The 20,462-nt window shown below is 44.3% G+C and overlaps 1 protein-coding gene across 1 annotated transcript in view; it reads right to left on the bottom strand.

Moving 5' to 3' along the window:
* LOC139230174 (complement C4-like) overlaps positions 1-20,462 on the bottom strand; it is a 231,338-nt gene that overhangs the window by 162,563 nt on the left and 48,313 nt on the right. Inside the window, exons 4-8 of the mRNA XM_070862016.1 lie at positions 18,916-18,986; positions 16,701-16,786; positions 10,163-10,245; positions 1,872-1,959; positions 1,250-1,352 (exon numbers count right to left, since the gene is read on the bottom strand). Of these exons, the coding sequence (XP_070718117.1) occupies positions 1,250-1,352; positions 1,872-1,959; positions 10,163-10,245; positions 16,701-16,786; positions 18,916-18,986 (431 nt within the window). The remainder of the gene's footprint in view (positions 1-1,249; positions 1,353-1,871; positions 1,960-10,162; positions 10,246-16,700; positions 16,787-18,915; positions 18,987-20,462) is intronic.

Here is a 20,462-nt window from a genome sequence, read left to right as displayed (position 1 = left end):
GCAGTACCAAGGGAGAACTGCACTGTCGGAGGTGCAGTACTGAGGGAGTGTTGCACTGTCAGATGGCAGCACTGAACTGCACTGTCAGAGGTGCAGTACTGAGGGAGCGCTGCACTGTCGGAAAAGCAGTACTGAGGGAGCGCTGCACTGTCGGAAAAGCAGTACTGAGGGAGCGCTGCCCTGTCGGGGGGGCAGTACTGAGGGAACACTGCACTGTCAGAGGGGCAGTACTGAACTGCACTGTTAGAGGGACAGTACTGAGGGAATGCTGCACTGTCAGAAGGGCAGTACTGCGGGAGTGCTGCACTGTCGGACGGGCAGTAGTGAGGGAATGCTGCACTGTCAGAAGGGCAGTACTGCGGGAGCGCTGCACTGTCGGAGGGGCAGTACTGAGGGAGCACTGCACTGTCGGAGGGGCAGTACTGAGGGAACATTGCACTATCGGAGGGGCAGTACTGAACTGCACTGTTAGAGGGACAGTACTGAGGGAATCCTGCACTGTCACAGGGGCAGTACTGAACTGCACTGTTAGAGGGACAGTACTGAGGGAATCCTGCACTGTCACAGGGGCAGTACTGAACTGTACTGTTAGAGGGGCAGCACTGAGGGAGCACTGCATTGTCAGAGGGGCAGTACTGAAATGCGCTGTTAGAGGGGCAGTACTGAGGAAGCGCTGCATGGTCGGAGGGGCAGCACTGAGGGAGCACTGCACTGTCGGAGGGATAGTACTGGACAATTGCTTTTCTTCACTATCCACGATATTCAGGACAACTCTCAAACAGAAAACAAAATGGAGGTAGCCATAACGCTGGGCCCAATTCAGGTAAGTACTTCAGAAATGGACGGTTTCCAGCGCAGTGATAACGGGCGGAAGTGGGCCTTTTAAAAAAAATATTTTCGTGGAATTTCGCGCTGGGAGTGAAGTTTCCGAGATTTCTGGATGACCAAAGTGGGCGGGAGATTTGCAGCACGCTGGCGGTAGTGGTCAGTCTAAATTACCGCTGGCGCTAATCGAGAGCTGAAATAGGCGGTACCGGGGCGGTATTTTGCAATTTTTTATGAAAACGGTTGGTACCAGGACGGTAACTGGATGGTAAATGGGCGATGTGAGATGAAATTCCAGTGTTACATAACTTGATGACAACGCCTTTCTTAATTGATTTGTAAAATAACATATTAGCACCTCTTGTACCGTACCGACTGCCTCTCAGTGGCAGTTTATCAAGGTGGGCAGCGGGGATATGCTCACCGGCAGTTGTTGCTCCAGTCCATGTATGTAGGAATGGTTTGTTCCCTCAACAATTCCGAATCTCACGTATGCCATCCCTTCCACAGCTTTGCCGTAAGTGTGCCTGCAACAAATAATCAACAGGTTAACACACATGCCATCAAATATACTGCGATTGTTCCAAAAATTGCCGAGCAAAGCAACATAACCCAGCAAGTTTACAGTTCTGGTCCCTCGCCCGTGCTGAGTTCGTGAATCTCTGCCGGGTCGGGGCAAATGGATTTGGAACATTGGCTGAATTCGTTGATCATCGCTGTGTCTAAACCTTGAAGTTTCCCCCGAACACCATTGTGAGCGGGCCATCAGCAGACGAGAAGACAGCAGTTTAAGAAGAGAGCCCATGTGCGTCTTCTCAAGACAATTAGGGAGAGGCACTCATTGCTGCCTTACCAGTATCGCTCACATCCTGAGAAATCTCATCTCAAACAGACTTCCAACTAGACATCTGTGTGTAAAATCTGGTTGTGATCTGAAAGTTGGACGCCCATTATAGATACTGCACAATTTTCTTTCCCGTAACCGATGTTAATACAGAGTGCAAAAGCAATGGTGGCATTATATCAGATAACAATATTTTACTCACTCTGCCAAGATTTTGAATTTGAATTCGTCGCTTGTAATCAGATAAAACATTTCCTGTGACTTCACCTCGACCTTGAAACTAGGGAGAACTTTGAAACATGATTTAATCAAATATAACCAAACTAAATCATAGTATTGATACTTAATGGAAAATACAATGCTTAAAGTCTAGCAGCCTTATTTGAATAATCAAGAAAATGTGTAAAGCTTAGATTCTACAGTTGGAATATTAACCAGGAGGTAATTTTAACTTTTGGCCACAGTTTAAAACAGGCGAAATTGGATCGGTCGCTGGTTACAAAGCTCCCTGGATTTATCGCGTGTTTTACACTATCGCTGACAGTTGAAATTATCTCCAAAAAGTTTTAAATTATCTGCAATATATGGTGATATTGTAAGGATTTAACATGCTAATATTGACTTTCTATTTTAACGAAGGCATTCATAGATTTGAAATAATATTACCCCGCACTTGAACAGACAGTTGGGATAATTGTGACCTCCAGCGATATAGATCTGGCTGTCCATTATACGCATTGCCTGATTTTCCTTTCCATTGCAGTCAATGGAAGAGAAAGCTGGGCGAGGTCTATAATAGGCAATCAATTTGAGAGAGCCCGTTGAACACCATTGGCTACAGTAAAATGACCCCACCATGTGCTGCGTTTCCCGACAGATACAAAATAGAAAAAACGGGATGCCAATGCCTTAATCAACTATTTCCTAATATGGCACACATCATTAGCTTAAAACAAATGATGGATGGATGGACAGATGAACAGAGATAGATTGATAGAGAGAGATAGATAGAGAGATAGATAGACAAACAGATAGATAAATAGATAGACAAACAGATCGACAGACAAACAGAAATAAATAGATAGAGAAATAGATCGATAGATATATACACACATAGATATTCGATAGCTAGATAGATAGATAGATAGATAGATAGATAGATAGATAGATAGATAGATAGATAGAAACATAGAAGATAGGCGCAGGAGTAGGTCATTCAGCCCTTCGAGCCTGCAACACCATTCAATAAGATCTTGGCCGATCATCACCTCAGTACCCCTTCCCTGCTTTCTCTCCATACCCCTTGATCCCTTTAGCCGTAACTCTGTCTTGAATATATCTAATGGACTGGCATCAACAACTCTCTGCGGTAGGGAATTTCACAGGTTAACCACTCGCTGAGTGAAGAAGTTTCCCCTCATCTCAGTCCTAAATGACTTACACCTTATCCTTAGACTGTGTCCCCTGGTTCTGGACTTCCCCAACATCGGGAACATTCTTCCTGCACCTAACCTGTCCAGTCCCATCAGAATTGTATATGTTTCTATGAGATCCCCTCTCATCCTTCTAAACTCCAGTGAATAAAGGCTCAGTCGATCTAGTCTTTCCTCATATGTCAGTCCTGCCATCCCGGGAATCAGTCTGGTGAACCTTCGCTGCACTCCCTCAATAGCAAGAACGTTCTTCCTCAGATTAGGACACCAACACTGAACACAATATTCCAGGTGAGGCCTCACCAAAACCCTGTACAACTGCAGTAAGACGTCCCTGCTCCTATATTCAAATTCCCTCGCTATGAAGGCCAACTTCTTCACCGCCTGCTGTACCTGCATGCCAACTTTCAATGACTGATGTACCATGACACCCAGGTCTCGTTGCACCTCCCCTTTTCCTAATCTTCCACCATTCAGATAATATTCTGCCTTCCTGTTTTTGCCACCAAAGTGGATAACCTCACATTTATCCACATTATACTGCATCTGCCATGCATTTGCCTACTCACCCAACTTGTCCAAGTCACCCTGCAGCCTCTTAGCATCCTCCTCACAGCTCACACCGCCACTCAGCTTAGTGTCATCTGCAAACTTGGAGATATTACACTCAATTCCTTCATCTAAATCATTGACTAAAATTGTAAATAGCTGGGGTCCCATCACTGAGCCCTACGGCACCCCACTAGTCACTGTCTGCCATTCTGAAAAGGACCCATTTATCCCAACTCTCTGCTTCCTGTCTGCCAACCAGTTTTCTATCCACGTCAATACATTACCTCCAATAACATCTTTAATTTTGCACACCAATCTCTTGTGTGGGACCTTGTCAAAAGCCATTTGAAAGTCCAGATACACCACATCCACTAGTTCTCTCTTGTCCACTCTACGAGTTACATCCTCAAAAATTTCTAGAAGATTTGTCAAGTATGATTTCCCTTTCATAAATTCATGCTGACTTGGACCGATACTGTCACTGCTTTCCAAATACGCTGTTATTTCATCTTTAATAATTGATTCCAACATTTTCCCCATCACGGATCTATAATTCCCCATTTTCTCTCTCCCTCCTTTCTTAAAAAGTGATGTTACATTAGCTACCCTTCAGTCCATAGGAACTGATCCAGAGTCGATAGACTGCTGGAAAATGATTAGCTTTGCATCCCCTATTTCTAGGGCCACTTCCTTAAATACTCTGGGATGCAAACTATCAGACTCTGGGGATTTATCGGCCTTCAATGGCATCAATTTCCCTAACACAATTTCCTGATTAATAAGGATTTCCATCAGTTCCTCCTTTTCCCTAGACCCTCTGTCCCCTAGTATTTCCGGTAATTTGTGTCTTCCTTCGTGAAGACAGAACCAAAGTATTTGTTCAATTGGTCTGCCATTTCTTTGTTCCCCATTATAAATTCACCTGATTCTGACTGCAAGGGACCTGCATTTGTCTTCACTAATCTTTTTCTCTTCATATATCTATGGAAGCTTTTGCAGTCAGTTTTTATGTTCCCAGCAAGCTTCCTCTCATACCCGATTTTCCACCTCATAATTAGACCCTTTGTCCTCCTCTGCTGAATTCTAAATTTCTCCCAGTACTCAGGTTTGCTGCTTTTTCTGTCCAATTTATATGCCTCTTCCTTGGATTTAACACTATCCTAAATTTCCCTTATTAGCCACGGTTGAGCCACTTCCCCGTTTTATTTTTACTCGAGACCGGGATGTACAATTGTTGAAGTTCATCCATGTGATCCTTATATGTTTGCCACTGCCGATCCACCGTGAACCCTTTAAGTATCCTTTGCCAGTCTATTCTAGCCAATTCACGACTCATACCATCGAAGTTACCTTTCCCTAAGTTCAGGACCCTAGTCTCTGAATTAACTTTGTCACTCTCCATCTTAATAATGAATTCTACCATATTATGTTCACTCTTTCCCAAGGTGCCTTGCACAACAAGATTCATAATTAGTCCTTTCTCATTACACATCACCCAGTCTCGGATGGCCAGCCCTCTAGTTGGTTCCTTGACATATCGGTCGAGAAAACCATCTCTAATACACTCCAGGAAATCCTCCTCCACCATATTGCTACAAGTTTGGTTCGCCCAATCAATATGCAGATTAAAGTCACCCATGATAACTGCTGTACCTTTATTGCATGCATCCCTAATTTCTTGTTTGATGCTGTCCCTAACCTCACTACTATTGTTTGGTGGTCTATATACAACTTCCACTAGCATTTTCTGCCCTTTGGTATTCTGCAGCTCTACCCATACAGATTCCACATTATCCAAACTAATGTCCTTCCTTACTATTGCATTAATTTCCTCTTTAAACAGCAATGCTACCCCACCTCCTTTTCCTTTCTGTCTATCCTTCCTGAATATTGAATACCCCTGGATGTTGAGTTCCCAGCCTTGGTCATCCTGAAGCCATGTCTCCGTAATCCCAATTATATCATATTCGTCAGATAAATATTATATTAGATAGATATCGATAGATATTAATAGATACGTAGATAGCTAGACAGATAGATGGATAGATATAGATTGATCCACCCTTATTGCATGGTGGATCACGCGCCATTGATGGAACCCAGCCAATTGCAAGTTCCATTGCTTTCAACAGAAATGAAAATCAGCCGGCCTCATGACCAGTAGGCAATACACTGCCTGGTTGCCTTTTCACTTTTGTGGCAAGTCGGAAAATGAGCGGCAGTGAATAGCCCGTCTGTTTCACAAATCGCCCGATTGTCATTTCCGTTTACTTCAATGAAGACCAAAATATGGCTGGGTATAAAACGGTAATCCCTTCTGATACCACGCATTTCGTGCCCGGTGGGACAAGTGAAAATTCAGCCCCATATGTACTTTACTCCCCAAGCAATGACAGTGAAAATTAGCTCCATACATGGATAGGGGCAGAAAGACAACTTTTGGTTTGAATTATTCTCTCCCTTTCCTGCATGAACTGTGGATAGAAAATTCATCTTTGAAAAATTGCGTCTCAATCAAGCACCTGAGGATTGGCCCTAAAATGCCGGCCTCCCCGGAGGAGTTAAACTAATATTGCAGGGGGATGGGAACCTATGCAGGGAGACAGAGGGAGACAAAAATGAGGCAAAAGCAAAAGACAGAAAGGAGATGAGGAAAAGTGGAGGGCAGAGAAACCCAAGGCAAAGAACAAAAAGGGCCACTGTACAGTAAAATTCTAGAAGGACAAAGGGTGTTAAAAAAGCAAGCCTGAAGGCTTTGTGTCTTAATGCAAGGAGTATCCGCAATAAGGTGGATGAATTAACTGTGCAAATAGATGTTAACAAATATGATGTGATTGGGATTACGGAGACGTGGCTCCAGGATGATCAGGGCTGGGAACTCAACATCCAGGGGTATTCAACATTCAGGAAGGATAGAATAAAAGGAAAAGGAGGTGGGGTAGCATTGCTGGTTAAAGAGGAGATTAATGCAATAGTTCGGAAGGACATTAGCTTGGATGATGTGGAATCTATATGGGTAGAGCTGCAGAACACTAAAGGGCAAAAATCGTTAGTGGGAGTTGTGTACAGACCTCCAAACAGTAGTAGTGATGTAGGGGAGGGCATCAAACAGGAAATTAGGAGTGCATGCAATAAAGGTGCAGCAGTTATAATGGGTGACTTTAATATGCACATAGATTGGGCTAGCCAAACTGGAAGCAATACGGTGGAGGAGGATTTCCTGGAATGCATAAGGGATGGTTTTCTAGACCAATATGTCGAGGAACCAACTAGGGGGGAGGCCATCTTAGACTGGGTGTTGTGTAATGAGAGAGGATTCATTAGCAATCTCGTTGTGCGAGGCCCCTTGGGGAAGAGTGACCATAATATGGTGGAATTCTACATTAGGATGGAGAATGAAACAGTTAATTCAGAAACCATGGTCCAGAACTGAAAGAAGGGTAACTTTGAAGGTATGAGGCATGAATTGGCTAAGATAGATTGGCTAATGATACTTAAGGGGTTGACTGTGGATGGGCAATGGCAGACATTTAGAGACCGCATGGATGAATTACAACAATTGTACATTCCTGTCTGGCGTAAAAATAAAAAAGGGAAGGTGGCTCAACCGTGGCTATTTAGGGAAATCAGGGATAGTATTAAAGCCAAGGAAATGGCATACAAATTGGCCAGAAATAGCAGCGAACCTGGGAACTGGGAGAAATTTAGAACTCAGCAGAGGAGGACAAAGGGTTTGATTCGGGCAGGGAAAATGGAGTACGAGAAGAAGCTTGCAGGGAACATTAAGGCGGATTGCAAAAGTTTCTATAGGTATGTAAAGAGAAAAAGGTTAGTAAAGACAAACGTAGGTCCCCTGCAGTCAGAATCAGGGGAAGTCATAACGGGGAACAAAGAAATGGCAGACCAATTGAACAAGTACTTTGGTTCAGTATTCACTAAGGAGGCCACAAACAACCTTCCGGATATAAAAGTGGTCAGAGGGTCTATTAAGGAGGAGGAACTGAGGGAAATCTTTATTAGTCGGGAAATTGTGTTGGGGAAATTGATGGGATTGAAGGCCGATAAATCCCCAGGGCCTGATGGACTGCATCCCAGAGTACTTAAGGAGGTGGCCTTGGAAATAGCAGATGCATTGACAGTCATTTTCCAACATTCCATTGACTCTGGACCAGTTCCTATCGAGTGGAGGGTAGCCAATGTAACCCCACTTTTTATAAAAGGAGGGAGAGAGAAAGCAGGGAATTATAGACCGGTCAGCCTGACCTCAGTAGTGGGTAAAATGATGGAATCAATTATTAAGGATGTCATAGCAGCGCATTTGGAAAATGGTGACATGATAGGTCCAAGTCAGCATGGATTTGTGAAAGGGAGATCATGCTTGACAAATCTTCTGGAATTTTTTGAGGATGTTTCCAGTAAAGTGGACAAAGGAGTACCAGTTGATGTGGTATATTTGGACTTTCAGAAGGCTTTCGACAAGGTCCCACACAGGAGATTAATGTGCAAAGTTAAAGCACATGGGATTGGGGGTAGTGTGCTGACGTGGATTGAGAACTAGTTGTCAGACAGGAAGCAAAGAGTAGGAGTAAATGGGTACTTTTCGGAATGGCAGGCAGTGACTAGTGGGGTACCGCAGGGTTCTGTGCTGGGGCCCCAGCTGTTTACATTGTACATTAATGATTTAGACGAGGGGATTAAATGTAGTATCTCCAAATTTGCGGATGACACTAAGTTGGGTGGCAGTGTGAGCTGCGAGGAGGATGCTATGAGGCTACAGAGTGACTTGGATAGGTTAGGTGAGTGGGCATATGCGTGGCAGATGAAGTATAATGTGGATAAATGTGAGGTTATCCACTTTGGTGGTAAAAACAGAGAGACAGACTATTATCTGAATGGTGACAGATTAGGAAAAGGGAAGGTGCAACGAGACCTGGGTGTCATGGTACATCAGTCATTGAAGGTTGGCATGCAGGTACAGCAGGCGGTTAAGAAAGCAAATGGCATGTTGGCCTTCATAGCGAGGGGATTTGAGTACAGGGGCAGGGAGGTGTTGCTACAGTTGTACAGGGCCTTGGTGAGGCCACACCTGGAGTATTGTGTACAGTTTTGGTCTCCTAACTTGAGGAAGGACATTCTTGCTATTGAGGGAGTGCAGCGAAGATTCACCAGACTGATTTCCGGGATGGTGGGACTGACCTATCAAGAAAGACTGAATCAACTGGGCTTGTATTCACTGGAGTTCAGAAGAGTGAGAGGGGACCTCATAGAAACGTTTAAAATTCTGACGGGTTTGGACAGGTTGGATGCAGGAAGAATGTTCCCAATGTTGGGGAAGTCCAGAACCAGGGGTCACAGTCTCAGGATAAGGGGTAAACCATTTAGGACCGAGATAAGGAGAAACTTCTTCACCCAGAGAGTGGTGAACCTGTGGAATTCTCTACCACAGGAAGTAGTTGAGGCCAATTCACTAAATATATTCAAAAGGGAGTTAGATGAAGTCCTTACTACTCGGGGGATCAAGGGGTATGGCGTGAAAGCAGGAAGTGGGTACTGAAGTTTCATGTTCAGCCATGAACTCATTGAATGGCGGTGCAGGCTAGAAGGGCTGAATGGCCTGCTCCTGCACCTATTTTCTATGTTTCTATGTTTCTATGTATGGCATGTATACGGACGCAGGAAGGCATCGCAAAAGCCGTTTTTTGGCGCGCGATGCTTCTAACCCTGAAAACCGGCTTTTCCGATCTGTCAAGTTCTGGCTTGACAGATCCAATGCATCCCCGGGAGAAGGACATTCGTATGGGCGAGATTGCAGTATTTGCCCATCCCTTGGGCAGCGAATGTCCTGAAAACACTTGCGCCTGGTAAAAGCAGGCACATAGCCTACTTTTACCAGCGTAAGAGTTTTAAAACATATACAAAACATAAAAATAAAATATAAAAACACATTTTTCTGTTAAAAACCCGATTCACTAAGATAAGTTTATTTTAATCCCTAATTACAAAACTTAAAAATATAATCGGAAAAATATGTATTTTTTCTCAGACATTTATTCACTTTAATTTCAATTACTTTTAATTATGTGAGGTGTGTTTATTATTTTTTATGTTGTGTTTAATGTGTTTGTTTTCATTCGCATTTATAGCAATGAGAACTCGCAGATACAGAGTTCTCATTGCTCTTAATGGAGAATACTTTACCTGATTGGTTGAGCAGTCACACGTGACAACACCTTCTGCGTTGGAACCTAGAGGACGGGAGTGCACTCCACAGTGCGGGAAGAGAAGGCTTCCCCACTGGAATCGCAGGTACCTCCGGGACCACGAGGTAATTTCGTAAAAATTCTCGGGTCGGAGACGTTTGTCCAAAAGAATAATCCTACCGGAATTTCAGGGCCAATAAACCGTGAGATTTAAGAACCTCCCAAACGTAACTTGAAGACCTGGCAGAAACAACTGAAAATAATTCATACTTTTTTCTCTCCCAAAATATTAACGTTAACAAGGTTACCGAATTCCTTGACCTCAAATTGCGCGGATGCGAGGGATGCTGGTGACTCGTAAAACTGCACCTCAATTCGCCAGTTGCCGGGCCTGTTTAGAAAAGGAAAACGGAACATCCTTCAGTATTTTTCTCGATTCTATCTCACAATGGTTACACCTCGATAATAAAAATAAATAGAGATGATGAATGTATTGGGGTAAAAATTCGACTTGGACACTGACGCTAAACCAACATATTCTATCGGTCGCCTGTTTTACTATCCTTCTGTGTTTCATGCACAAGTACCCCTGGGTCCCACTGTACTTTGCAATCTTTTTCCATTTAAATAATACAAAGGTGGGAGGAAAAGCAATGTGTGAGGAGGACACAAAAAATCTGCAAAAGGACATAGACAGGCTAAGTTAGTGGGCAAAAATTTGGCAGATGGAGTATAATGTTGGAAAGTATGAGGTCATGCACTTTGGCAGAAAAAAATCAAGGAACAAGTTATTATTTAAATGGAGAAAAATTGCAAAGTGCTGCAGTACAGCAGTACCTGGGGGTACTTGTTCATAAAACACAAAAGGATAGTATACAGGTACAGTAAGTGATCAGGAAGGCGAATGGTATCTTGGCCTTTATTGCGAAGGGGAAGGAGTATAAAAGCAGAGAAGTCTTGCTGCAGCTATACAAGGTATAGGTGAGGCGACACCTGGAATACTGCGTGCGGTTTTGGTTTCCATATTTACGAAAGGATCTACTTGCTTTGGAAGCAGTTCAGAGAAGGTTCACTTGGTTGATTCCAGGGATGAGGCGTTTGACTTATGAGAAAATGTTGAGTAGGTTGAGCCTCTACTCATTGGAATTTAGAAGAATGAGAGGTGATCTTATTGAAACATATAAGATTATGAGGGGGCTTGACAAGATGGATGCCGAGAGGATGTTTCCACTGATAGGGGAGACTAGAACTAGAGGGCATGATCTTAGAATAAGGGGCTGCCCATTTAAAACTGAGATGAGGAGAAATTTCTTCTCTCAGAAGGTTGTAAATCTGTGGAATTCGCTGCCTCAGAGAGCTGTGGAAACTGGGACATTGAATAAATTTAAGACAGAAATAGACAGTTTCTTCAATGATAAGGGGATAAGGGGATAAGGGGTTATGGAGAGCGGGCGGGGAAGTGGAGCTGAGTCCATGATCAGATCAGCCATGATCTTATTGAATGGCGAAAAGGCTCGAGGGGCCGTATGGCCTACTACTGTTCCTATTTCTTATGTTCTTATGTTCTTATACATCCCGCCTGATATTCAGTTCTACTGAAGTCAACAGACTGAATATCGGTGCTGAAAAGTGTTGCTCTGAAAACCCACATGGGTCTGAGCTATACCTGCCTTGTTGTGGGACATGTGGAACATTCTTTGTTTCAGTCCTATTCGGGTCCCTTCCCTCACCTCTTTTTCCGACATTGATGACTGTACCGGTGCCGTTTCCTGCTCTCGCCTTGAACTTGAAAATGTCATTCACTTTGCATCCAATTTCCCCCTTCCCTCACCTTCACCTGGTCCATCTCCAACTCTTCCCTTCCCTTCCTCGACTTCTCTGTCTCCATTTCTGGGGAGAGGCTATTGACAAACATTCACTGTAGGCCCACTGAGCTACCTGGACGACACTTCCTCCCACCCCACATCCTGTAAGGACTCCATTCCATTCTCCCAGTTTTTCCGTCTCCGTCGCATCTGTTCTGACGATGCCACCTTCCATACTAGTGCCTCTGATATATGTTCCTTCTCTCAGACTGAATATCGGGCTGGGACTTTAGTCGGCAGCTGATATGATACTGCCTGCTGGTCGCAACCCACCCAACATGATTTCCAGTCCCACTGCATTTTTGGCATTTCTTCGCTGGAGGTTGTAATGTATTTGCTTCAGGGGTCATTTGCTTAAGAATGAATAGCAACATATTGCTATTAAGAACTGGTCGGTTTATTAGCAAAAGGTTTAACAATCACATAACACTTTCCCAGTTCATCCACCAGCCTCACAACCACCTGCCTCATCGTGGATCTCCCAAACCCAACTGGCTGGAATTTTATTGAGTCTGATGAACATCACGTGATCAGTTAAGCCACTCTCAACTCAATAGCTGTACAACTATTTTGGTAAAACAATTAATTAAGTGCCCCCTTATTAAAGGGACACAAATACCGACGAATTAAACTTTTAATTTAAACGGGCAAATTAAAATTTGGTGGCTGGGCGATGATGTACTCCATTCTCTCCGGCGCCCATCTCTCGCGGAAGGCCACGAGCGTACCGGTGGACACCGCGTGCTCAATCTCCAGGGATACCCTGGTTCGAATGTAACCACGGAAGAGAGGCAGGCAGTCGGGCTGAACGACCCCCTCGACTGCCCGCTGCCTTGACTGATTAATGGCCAGCTTGGCCATGCCCAGGAGCAGTCCTACGAGGAGGCCCTCCGACCTGCCCGCTCCCCTCCACACAGGATGCCCAAAGATCAGGAGCGTGGGACTAAAGTTCAACCAGGATTTGAGGAGCAGCCCCTTTAAATATTGGAAGAGACGCTGAAACCAGACACACTCAACATAAACATGGAACACGGGCTCCTCTAGACCGCAGAAATTACAGGCAGCCTCAATAGCTGTCCAACTATTTTGTTGTGAACAAAATAAAACATTAAATCAAGTTCCCTCTGATTAAAGGTAGGGGACACGCCAAACACTTTCAAACAAGCGCCCCCTTGTTTTTTTTTTGAGGATACTAAAAACACAAATTATACAAGTGCCAAAAGTGGGGCCACTCAAACCGGCACAATAAACAAATTAAACTTTAGACAAAAAAAATCAAATTAAAATTTGGTTGCCGGGGGGGGGCGGATGATGCACTCCAGTCCCTCCGGCGCCCACCTCTTGGGGAAGGCTGCGAGCGTACCGGTGGACACAGCGTGCTCCATCGCAGGGAATGAAAAGGTCAGTGTTGAGAGTCTATTTTTTTAACAATTACTTACCTCTTTTACCTGTGGAGGGCTGTTGGTAGCCTCCCTTCCATTTTTTTGCAGGTATCACATGGTCGACCTCGCCTCCTGTTTATGCGCTAGGATACCGGTATCCTAGCGGCTCAGATTGAGAAGCGCTCCTGCTCTCCTGCCCCACGATGGGCCTCTAGCACCCAAAGAGGATTGCGCAAAGCTTCCTTTAGCGCTCCGCTCTTCTCTTGGAGCGGTAAAACTGAATATCCCACTTTGAGGTGGTGGACATCGCCCAGCACTAAAGGTAGCACCCCGGCACCATCACTGCCTCAATACCGAATTTTTAGCCCTCGTTATTGTGGGGAGAAACAGGCCTTCGGCATAAAATGGGGATGATGACCCTCAACCCATTTTCCACTCTGCTCCATTTTCTTTCCCATTGAAGTCAAGGAAATTAAAATGTGGCCCAGTGTAAAATGGGCTGCCAATTAAAGAAGGAATTCCATGGAGACTGGGTGACTCCTTGCTACCAGGACCCATGTGCCTGACACACACATGGTACAATTGCCTCTGCTTGCTCTGAATCAGGAAACCAGTTGCAAAACCTACCTGCGGCAAGAACACGGACACCCAGCTTGTAAAATTAGGTGGCACTGTTAGTGATTGACCAGGTCAATGCTGTGCTGCACTATTATGCACGTGTCTCATTTCCAACTGCTGCTGAATTCTCAGCCAGCATGCAGCTCAGACTTAAAGAAAGACTTGCAGTTCTATCACGCCTTTCATGACCACTGGACATATCAAAGACAATGAAGTACTTTTGAAGTGTAGCCACGGTTATAATGTGGGAAAGGCAGCAGCCAATTTGCACACAGGACGCTCCCACACACAGCAATGTGATAACGACCCAGATAATCTGTTTCTGTTACGTTGATTGAGGGTTAATTATCTCTTCTTCGAAATAGTGCCTTGGGATCTTTTATGCCCACCCGAGAGGGCAGACGGGGCTTCGGTTTAACGTCCCATCCAAAAGACAGCACCTCTGACAGTGCAGCACTCCCTCAGAAGTGCACAGACTGGATTTATGTGCTCAAGTCCCTGCAGCGGGATCTGAACCCACCACAGTCTCACCCAGAGGCGAGTGTGCTACCCACTGAGCCACAGCTGACACTGGTTCACGACCTGTGACTAATATGTTGGACATCTTGGCGAGTAGTTTCACATTTGTTGCCATGCATTACGATAGCACAGCTGTCCCATTTAATTCCACTTTACATTCTCAAATCTATAGATGATGCGTGTCATTTGCTCAAAATGCTCAACCTGAAGCCCATTCCAAATGTAACAAGTAGCATATCAGTGTCAGATTCTTTGATTGTGTCAGCCTTGGTTGAGTGGCAGCTCTCTCGCCGATGAGTCAGAAGGTTGAGAGAGAGGGTACAAGCTAGTCAATTCAAATAAAAACATCTTGAAGGATTTATAAGAGACCAACTCCAGAGACTGGAACATATAACCTAGCCTGAAACCTCACTGCAGTATTAAGGGAGTGCTACACTGTCGGAGGTGCCTTTTTTCAGATGAGATGTTAAAACGAGGCACCCTCTGTCCTCGCACGTGGACGTAAAAAGTTCTCATGACATTATTTCGAAGAACAGCAGGGGATTACTGGTGTTCTGACCAAAAGTTATCCCTCAACCAACGCCATTAAAAACATTATCACATTACTGTTTGTGGGAGCTTGCTGTGCGTAAATTGTCTGCCACGTTTCCTACATTACAGCAATGATTACGCTTCAAAAGTAATTCATTGGGTGTAAAGCACTTTGGAACACCATGAGGTCATGAAAGGAGCTATATAAATGCAAATCTTTCTTTCCGTTTTCGTTATGGAAAGCCCTTGGATGATGTGAGTGTTGCAAGGTTCTTAATTAGCAGTTGCAGCTTGAATGTGGGCCCTGTAGAATTATGGACTTAAAAATCCTGTAAGTTTGTGTTTGGACTTGATATGTATAACAACCATAGATGGAACAGTTTGCCATGAAAACTATATGGCGCGGAGTATCAATGGTTAGTCTCATACTGCATTGTCTTTCTGCGGATCTGATCCAGCGTCTTCAGTCACTACTCAGTACACTGGAGTGCGAAACAGGGAAAATCCTTATTCTGACCATCTCAGCCAGGACAACAGGCACTCGGAGAATCATTAAACAGGTGCTGCTTTTCTCTATCGCTTACCTACAGCCTTATTTTTTTTATTTGTCATCATCATCATCGGCAGTTCCTCGGAATTGAGGAAGACTTAGCATGGGTTCTTAGGTGGCTGTCCAGTCCAATACGAGAACCACAGTCTCTGTCGCAGGTGGGACAGACAGTGGTCGAAGGGAAGGGTGGGTGGGACTGGTTTGTCGCACGCTCCTTCCACTGCATGCGCTTGATTTCTGCATGCTCTCAGCGATGATACTCGAGAAGCTCAGCGCCCTCCCGGATGCACTTCAACTTCCCTTGCTTTTTCTCGATCAATCACTGCCCATAGAAATTATGGAAGTGACAAAAATACTTTTTAACAATTTTCAATGTTTTTTCCCCGAGGGTCAGAGAATGTTTATTGCCCATTTCCGGGCCGCCATTCATACACCGTGATGTAATCCGTCCATTGAATCAGGCTGGCAGCAATCTAGCTCATGATTTGTGTCTCTCTTGCTTGGGTCAGTGTGGAAAGGGAGCCTATTAATATGATATAAATGATTTAGCTAAGGTTAGTGTCAAGTACAGATTGACAATAACACGGTGACCCGGTGGGATATTAGGTCCCAAGATATTAAGGGGAACAGAAGGGGTAGATAGAGAGAAACTATTTGCGCTGTTTGGGGATTCTAGGACTAGGGGGCAGAGTCTAAAAATTAGAGCCAGACCTTTTTGGAGTGAAATTATGAGACATTTCTCCACACAAAGGGTGGTAGAAGTTTGGAACTGTCTTCCGCAAACTGCAATTGATGCTAGGTCAATTGTTAATTTTAAATCGGTGTTTGATAGCTTTCGGTTAACCAAAGGTATTAAGGGATAAGGAGTCGGGTCGAAGATCTTATTGAATTGCGGAGCAGGCTCGAGGGGCTGAATGACCGATTCCAGTTGCTATGTTCCTATAGCATATAACAGTCGGAGGTCATTTGGTCCATCGTGCCAGTATCCGGTAAGGATGGCAGATTTCCTTCCCTAAAGGACATTAGTGAACCAGATGTTTTTTTTACAAAAATACAGTAGTCACCATTACTGATACTAGCTTTTTATTATTCCAGATTAATTTATTCTTTGAATTTAAATTCCCCAGCTGCTGTGGTGGGATTTGAAGTGTCCCATGTCTCTGGATCATTGGGTCTAGTAACATAACCATCAAGCTACCGTTCCCAATAACACTGTGTTATATTCTTGCTGAGTTCACTGGTTGACAAGAACCAGAGGGTGCAATATTCACCAACTCTGTACAAACTAGCTGGTACATTTAACAAAAAGATGCATGTTCTTAAAATGCGTAGAATCTTGTCGGAGTGAAAGGTTCATCTCTAAAATACTTTTATAACTCACTCTGCGATATCCGGGATCTTTAATTGCCGTGTGAATACTTTTCCTGACTTCATCAACAAGCTGGGCAACTGCACATTTCTGGAAGTCTAGGAGGAGAATTGAATGCATTCAAATTTGGAGTGAATACAGCAGCATTCCTTAATGCTGTTCATATCTGGCGGCGTTTACACACCATTTTATATCAGGTCACATGTAATTAACACAATAATTGCTGCAGAATTCTCCTGATACTGCGGTGGAAGTTTGGTTAAAGCCTCCCAACCCCCCAAAAAACCCGTGAAATGGTGTTCCACAACAGTTTAGGCTGCTTGTCCAGGTTTCCATGGAGTTATGGAGTTATGGTAGGAGAATTGGGCAACCCCCAACTACCCAACCCCCCACGCCCCAGAAATTGAAGTTAAAAATTAAAGATGCATTTCAAATCTCTAATAAAGAACAATTCTCAATTAATTGAAGTTAGACCCAGGGTGAAATTTAGTAAATCAGCATTTTAAAAATATGGTACATAAGAATAAATCGGACTGTGCACAATAAGTAATAATCAACAATTAGACAAAATCACATGTCTAATTGATTTCTGTTAATTAATGTGCCCGTGAACATAATTGGAAATAAAACGGAGTTACATGATCTGTAATTCCACTATTTGTACAGAAACATAATTCAAAATTGCTTACCACTGTAGATTTTGACTTATGCTGTACATCTTTGATTAACAATAGAAGCATAGAAGTTTACAGCACGGAAGGAGGCCATTTCAGCCCATCGTGTCTGCGCCGGCCGACAAAAAGCTAGCCAGCCTAATCCCACTTTCCATCTTTTGGTCCGTAGCCCTGTAGGTTGCGGCACTTCAAGTGCACATCCAGGGACTTTTTAAATTTGGTGAGAGTTTCTGCCTCGATCAATCTTTCAGGCAATGAGTTCCAGACCCCCCACCATCCTCTGGATGAAGAAATTTCCCCTCAAATCCCCTCTAAACCTTCTACCAATTACTTTAAATTTATGCCCCCTGGTTGTTGACCCCGCAGGGATATGCAGGGCTACTACAGAGGTTTAACATTGCACAGCTTACCAGTACAGAGCGCTGGTGACTTTCCCACTGCTTTTCCAACTAGGACCATCAAATAGAATAGATAGTATACCTGGCCAGAACATTGAAAATTGAAGCCAAGGTACTTGTGGCTTGCTGTCGATCGAAAATTGGTGGAAAGATGCATTTGGTCATCTGCTTTTGCGATATGTATCGATGATTTAGACTTCAATGTAAGGAGCGTGATTGAGAAGCTTGCAGATGATTCAAAACTTGGTTGAATGGTTGATAGTGAGGAAGATAGCTGTGGGCTGCAGGAAGATATCGATGGACTTGTCAGGTGGGCAGAACAGTGGCAAATGGAAGTCAATCTGCAGAAGTGTGAGTTAATGCATTTGGGGAGGGCTAACAAGGCAAGGGAATACACAATAATTGGTAGGATGCTGAGGAATGTAAAGGAACAGAGGGACCTGGGAGTGCATGTCCACAGATCCCTGAAGGTAGCAGGCCAGGTAGATAAGGTGGTTAACAAGGCATACGGGATACTTGCCTTTATTACCCAAGGCATAGAGCAGGGAGGTTATACTTGAAATGTATAAAACACCAGTTAGGCCACAGCTGGTGTACTGCATGTAGTTCTGGTCACCACACCACAGGAAAGATGTGATAGCACTGGAGAGGGTACAGGGGAGATTGATGAGAATGTTGCCTGGACTGGAGAATTTTAGCGATGAAGAACAATTGGATAGGCTGGGGTTGTTTTCCTTGGAAGAGAGGAGGATGACTGGAGGTTTAATTGAGGTGCATAAAATTATGAGGGCCTAGATAGAGTGGATAGAAAGACCTATTCCCCTTAGCAGAGGGGTCACTATCCAGGGGGCTGGATTTAAAGTAATTGGTAGAAGGATTAGAAGAGAATTGAGGGGAATTTGTTTCATGTGGAGAGTGGTGGGGCTCTGGAATTCACTGCCTGAAAGCGTGGTGGAGGCAGAAACCCTCATAGCATTTAAAAAAGTGCTTGGATGTGCACCTGAAGTGCCGTCACCTACAGGGCTACGGACCAAGAGCTGGAAAGTAGGATTAGGCTGGGTAGCTCTTTTTTGAACGGCGCAGACATGATGGGCCAAGTGTCCTCCTTCTGTGCCATAAATTTCTATGTTTCTACTTAATTCCAAATGTACTCACGTGAAAGGCTATTTCAATCTTCTCGCTCACTGGTCTCATATAATGATCCAGAGTAAAGATCCTGTAACGCACTGCACAGTAAAAGACAACAAATGGACTCACCTCAGCACTAATACAAAAACTTCTGCCATTACCATCTCAATTTGGCCCAACATCTCTTTTGTCTCTCAAATCTCTGCTTCCTTCCACCCTATCACAGAACCTCACCTTTTATTCTTTCCTCCCTTCCTTTTTTAGTGCCCCTTGCACTTCCTTAAGAATGTGTTACATTTTGAACCGTTGCCAGTTCTGACAAAGGGTCATTGACCTGAAATGTTAACTTTGTTTCTCTCCACAGGGAGTCCCTGGCCAAAGACCGGCCAAAGTGGAGGACGTGCATCCGGGAGGGCGCTGAGCACCTCGAGTCCCGTCGCCGAGAGCATGCAGAAAGCAAGCACAGGCAGCGGAAAGAGTGTGCGGCAAACCAGTCCTCCCCACCCTTTCCTCCAACCACTCTCTGTCCCACCTGTGACAGGTTCCCGTATTAGACTGTACAGTCACCTGAGAACTCACTTATCGAGTGGAACCAAGTCTTGATTTTAAGGGACTGCCTATGATGATAATGGGTAACATCTCTCTTGGAGTTAGAAGGTCATGGATTCAAGTGCCACTCCATAGACTTGAGCACATAAATCTAGGCTAACACTTCCAGTGCTGTGCTGAGGCAGCGCTGCACTGTCGGAGGTGCCATCATTCAGATGAGATGATAAACCGAGGCCCCGTCTGCTCTCTCGGGTGGACGTAAAAGGTCCCGTGGCACTATTTCAAAGAAGAGCAGGGGAATTATCCCTGGTGTCCCGGGGCCAATAGTTATTACTCAATGAAAATGCAGATACATATCTTTATTACATAGCTGTTTGTGGGAGCTTGCTGTGTGCAAATTGACTGCCACGTTTCCCACATTACAACAGTGACTACACTCCAAAATTACTTCATGGGTTGTAAAATGCTTTGGGATGACCGGGGATCATGAAAGGCGCTATATAAATGCAAGTCTTTCTTTTCCCTCTTTAGTTCTATCGAAGTTAATGGAACGGAGTATCAGGCGCAGAGTGTAACAGGCGACCGATACGACACCGCCCATTCTGTGCCTCCACCTGAGATGTCCCATTGCATAAAAAGGGCAATAGTGAGTCGGAAGCTCTCCCTTTTTCAGCATCCCAGCCAATCTTCTCAAAATATCGCCCTGTCCCTGTTTAAGTTGATTTGAAGATCTCCCATAGAAACCTGTTCTTAGTGATGTAAGACTTAGATGTAACTAATTTCACTGGAATATATCGGTATGTTTTGTTGCAATTTTCACCCTGTGTCCCTCCTCCCCCCCACCCACCCCAAGCAGTCACTCATTGCAGGACTGCGCCACATAATTATTGTTAACATCGACTTTGTTACTAGTTGCATTGAACGCAATGGAAATAATATTAGACAGGTTGCAGAACTGACGCCTTCGACCATAATGGCCATTTAGCATTAACAACCACGACAACTTTCTACCTGTGTTGCTTTTG

This window comes from Pristiophorus japonicus, chromosome 19, assembly GCF_044704955.1.
Source record: "Pristiophorus japonicus isolate sPriJap1 chromosome 19, sPriJap1.hap1, whole genome shotgun sequence".
NCBI classification, from domain to species: Eukaryota; Metazoa; Chordata; class Chondrichthyes; family Pristiophoridae; genus Pristiophorus; species Pristiophorus japonicus.
The sequence above is the reverse complement of the archived record's forward strand: the minus strand, read 5'-3'. Positions and strand labels throughout refer to the sequence as shown.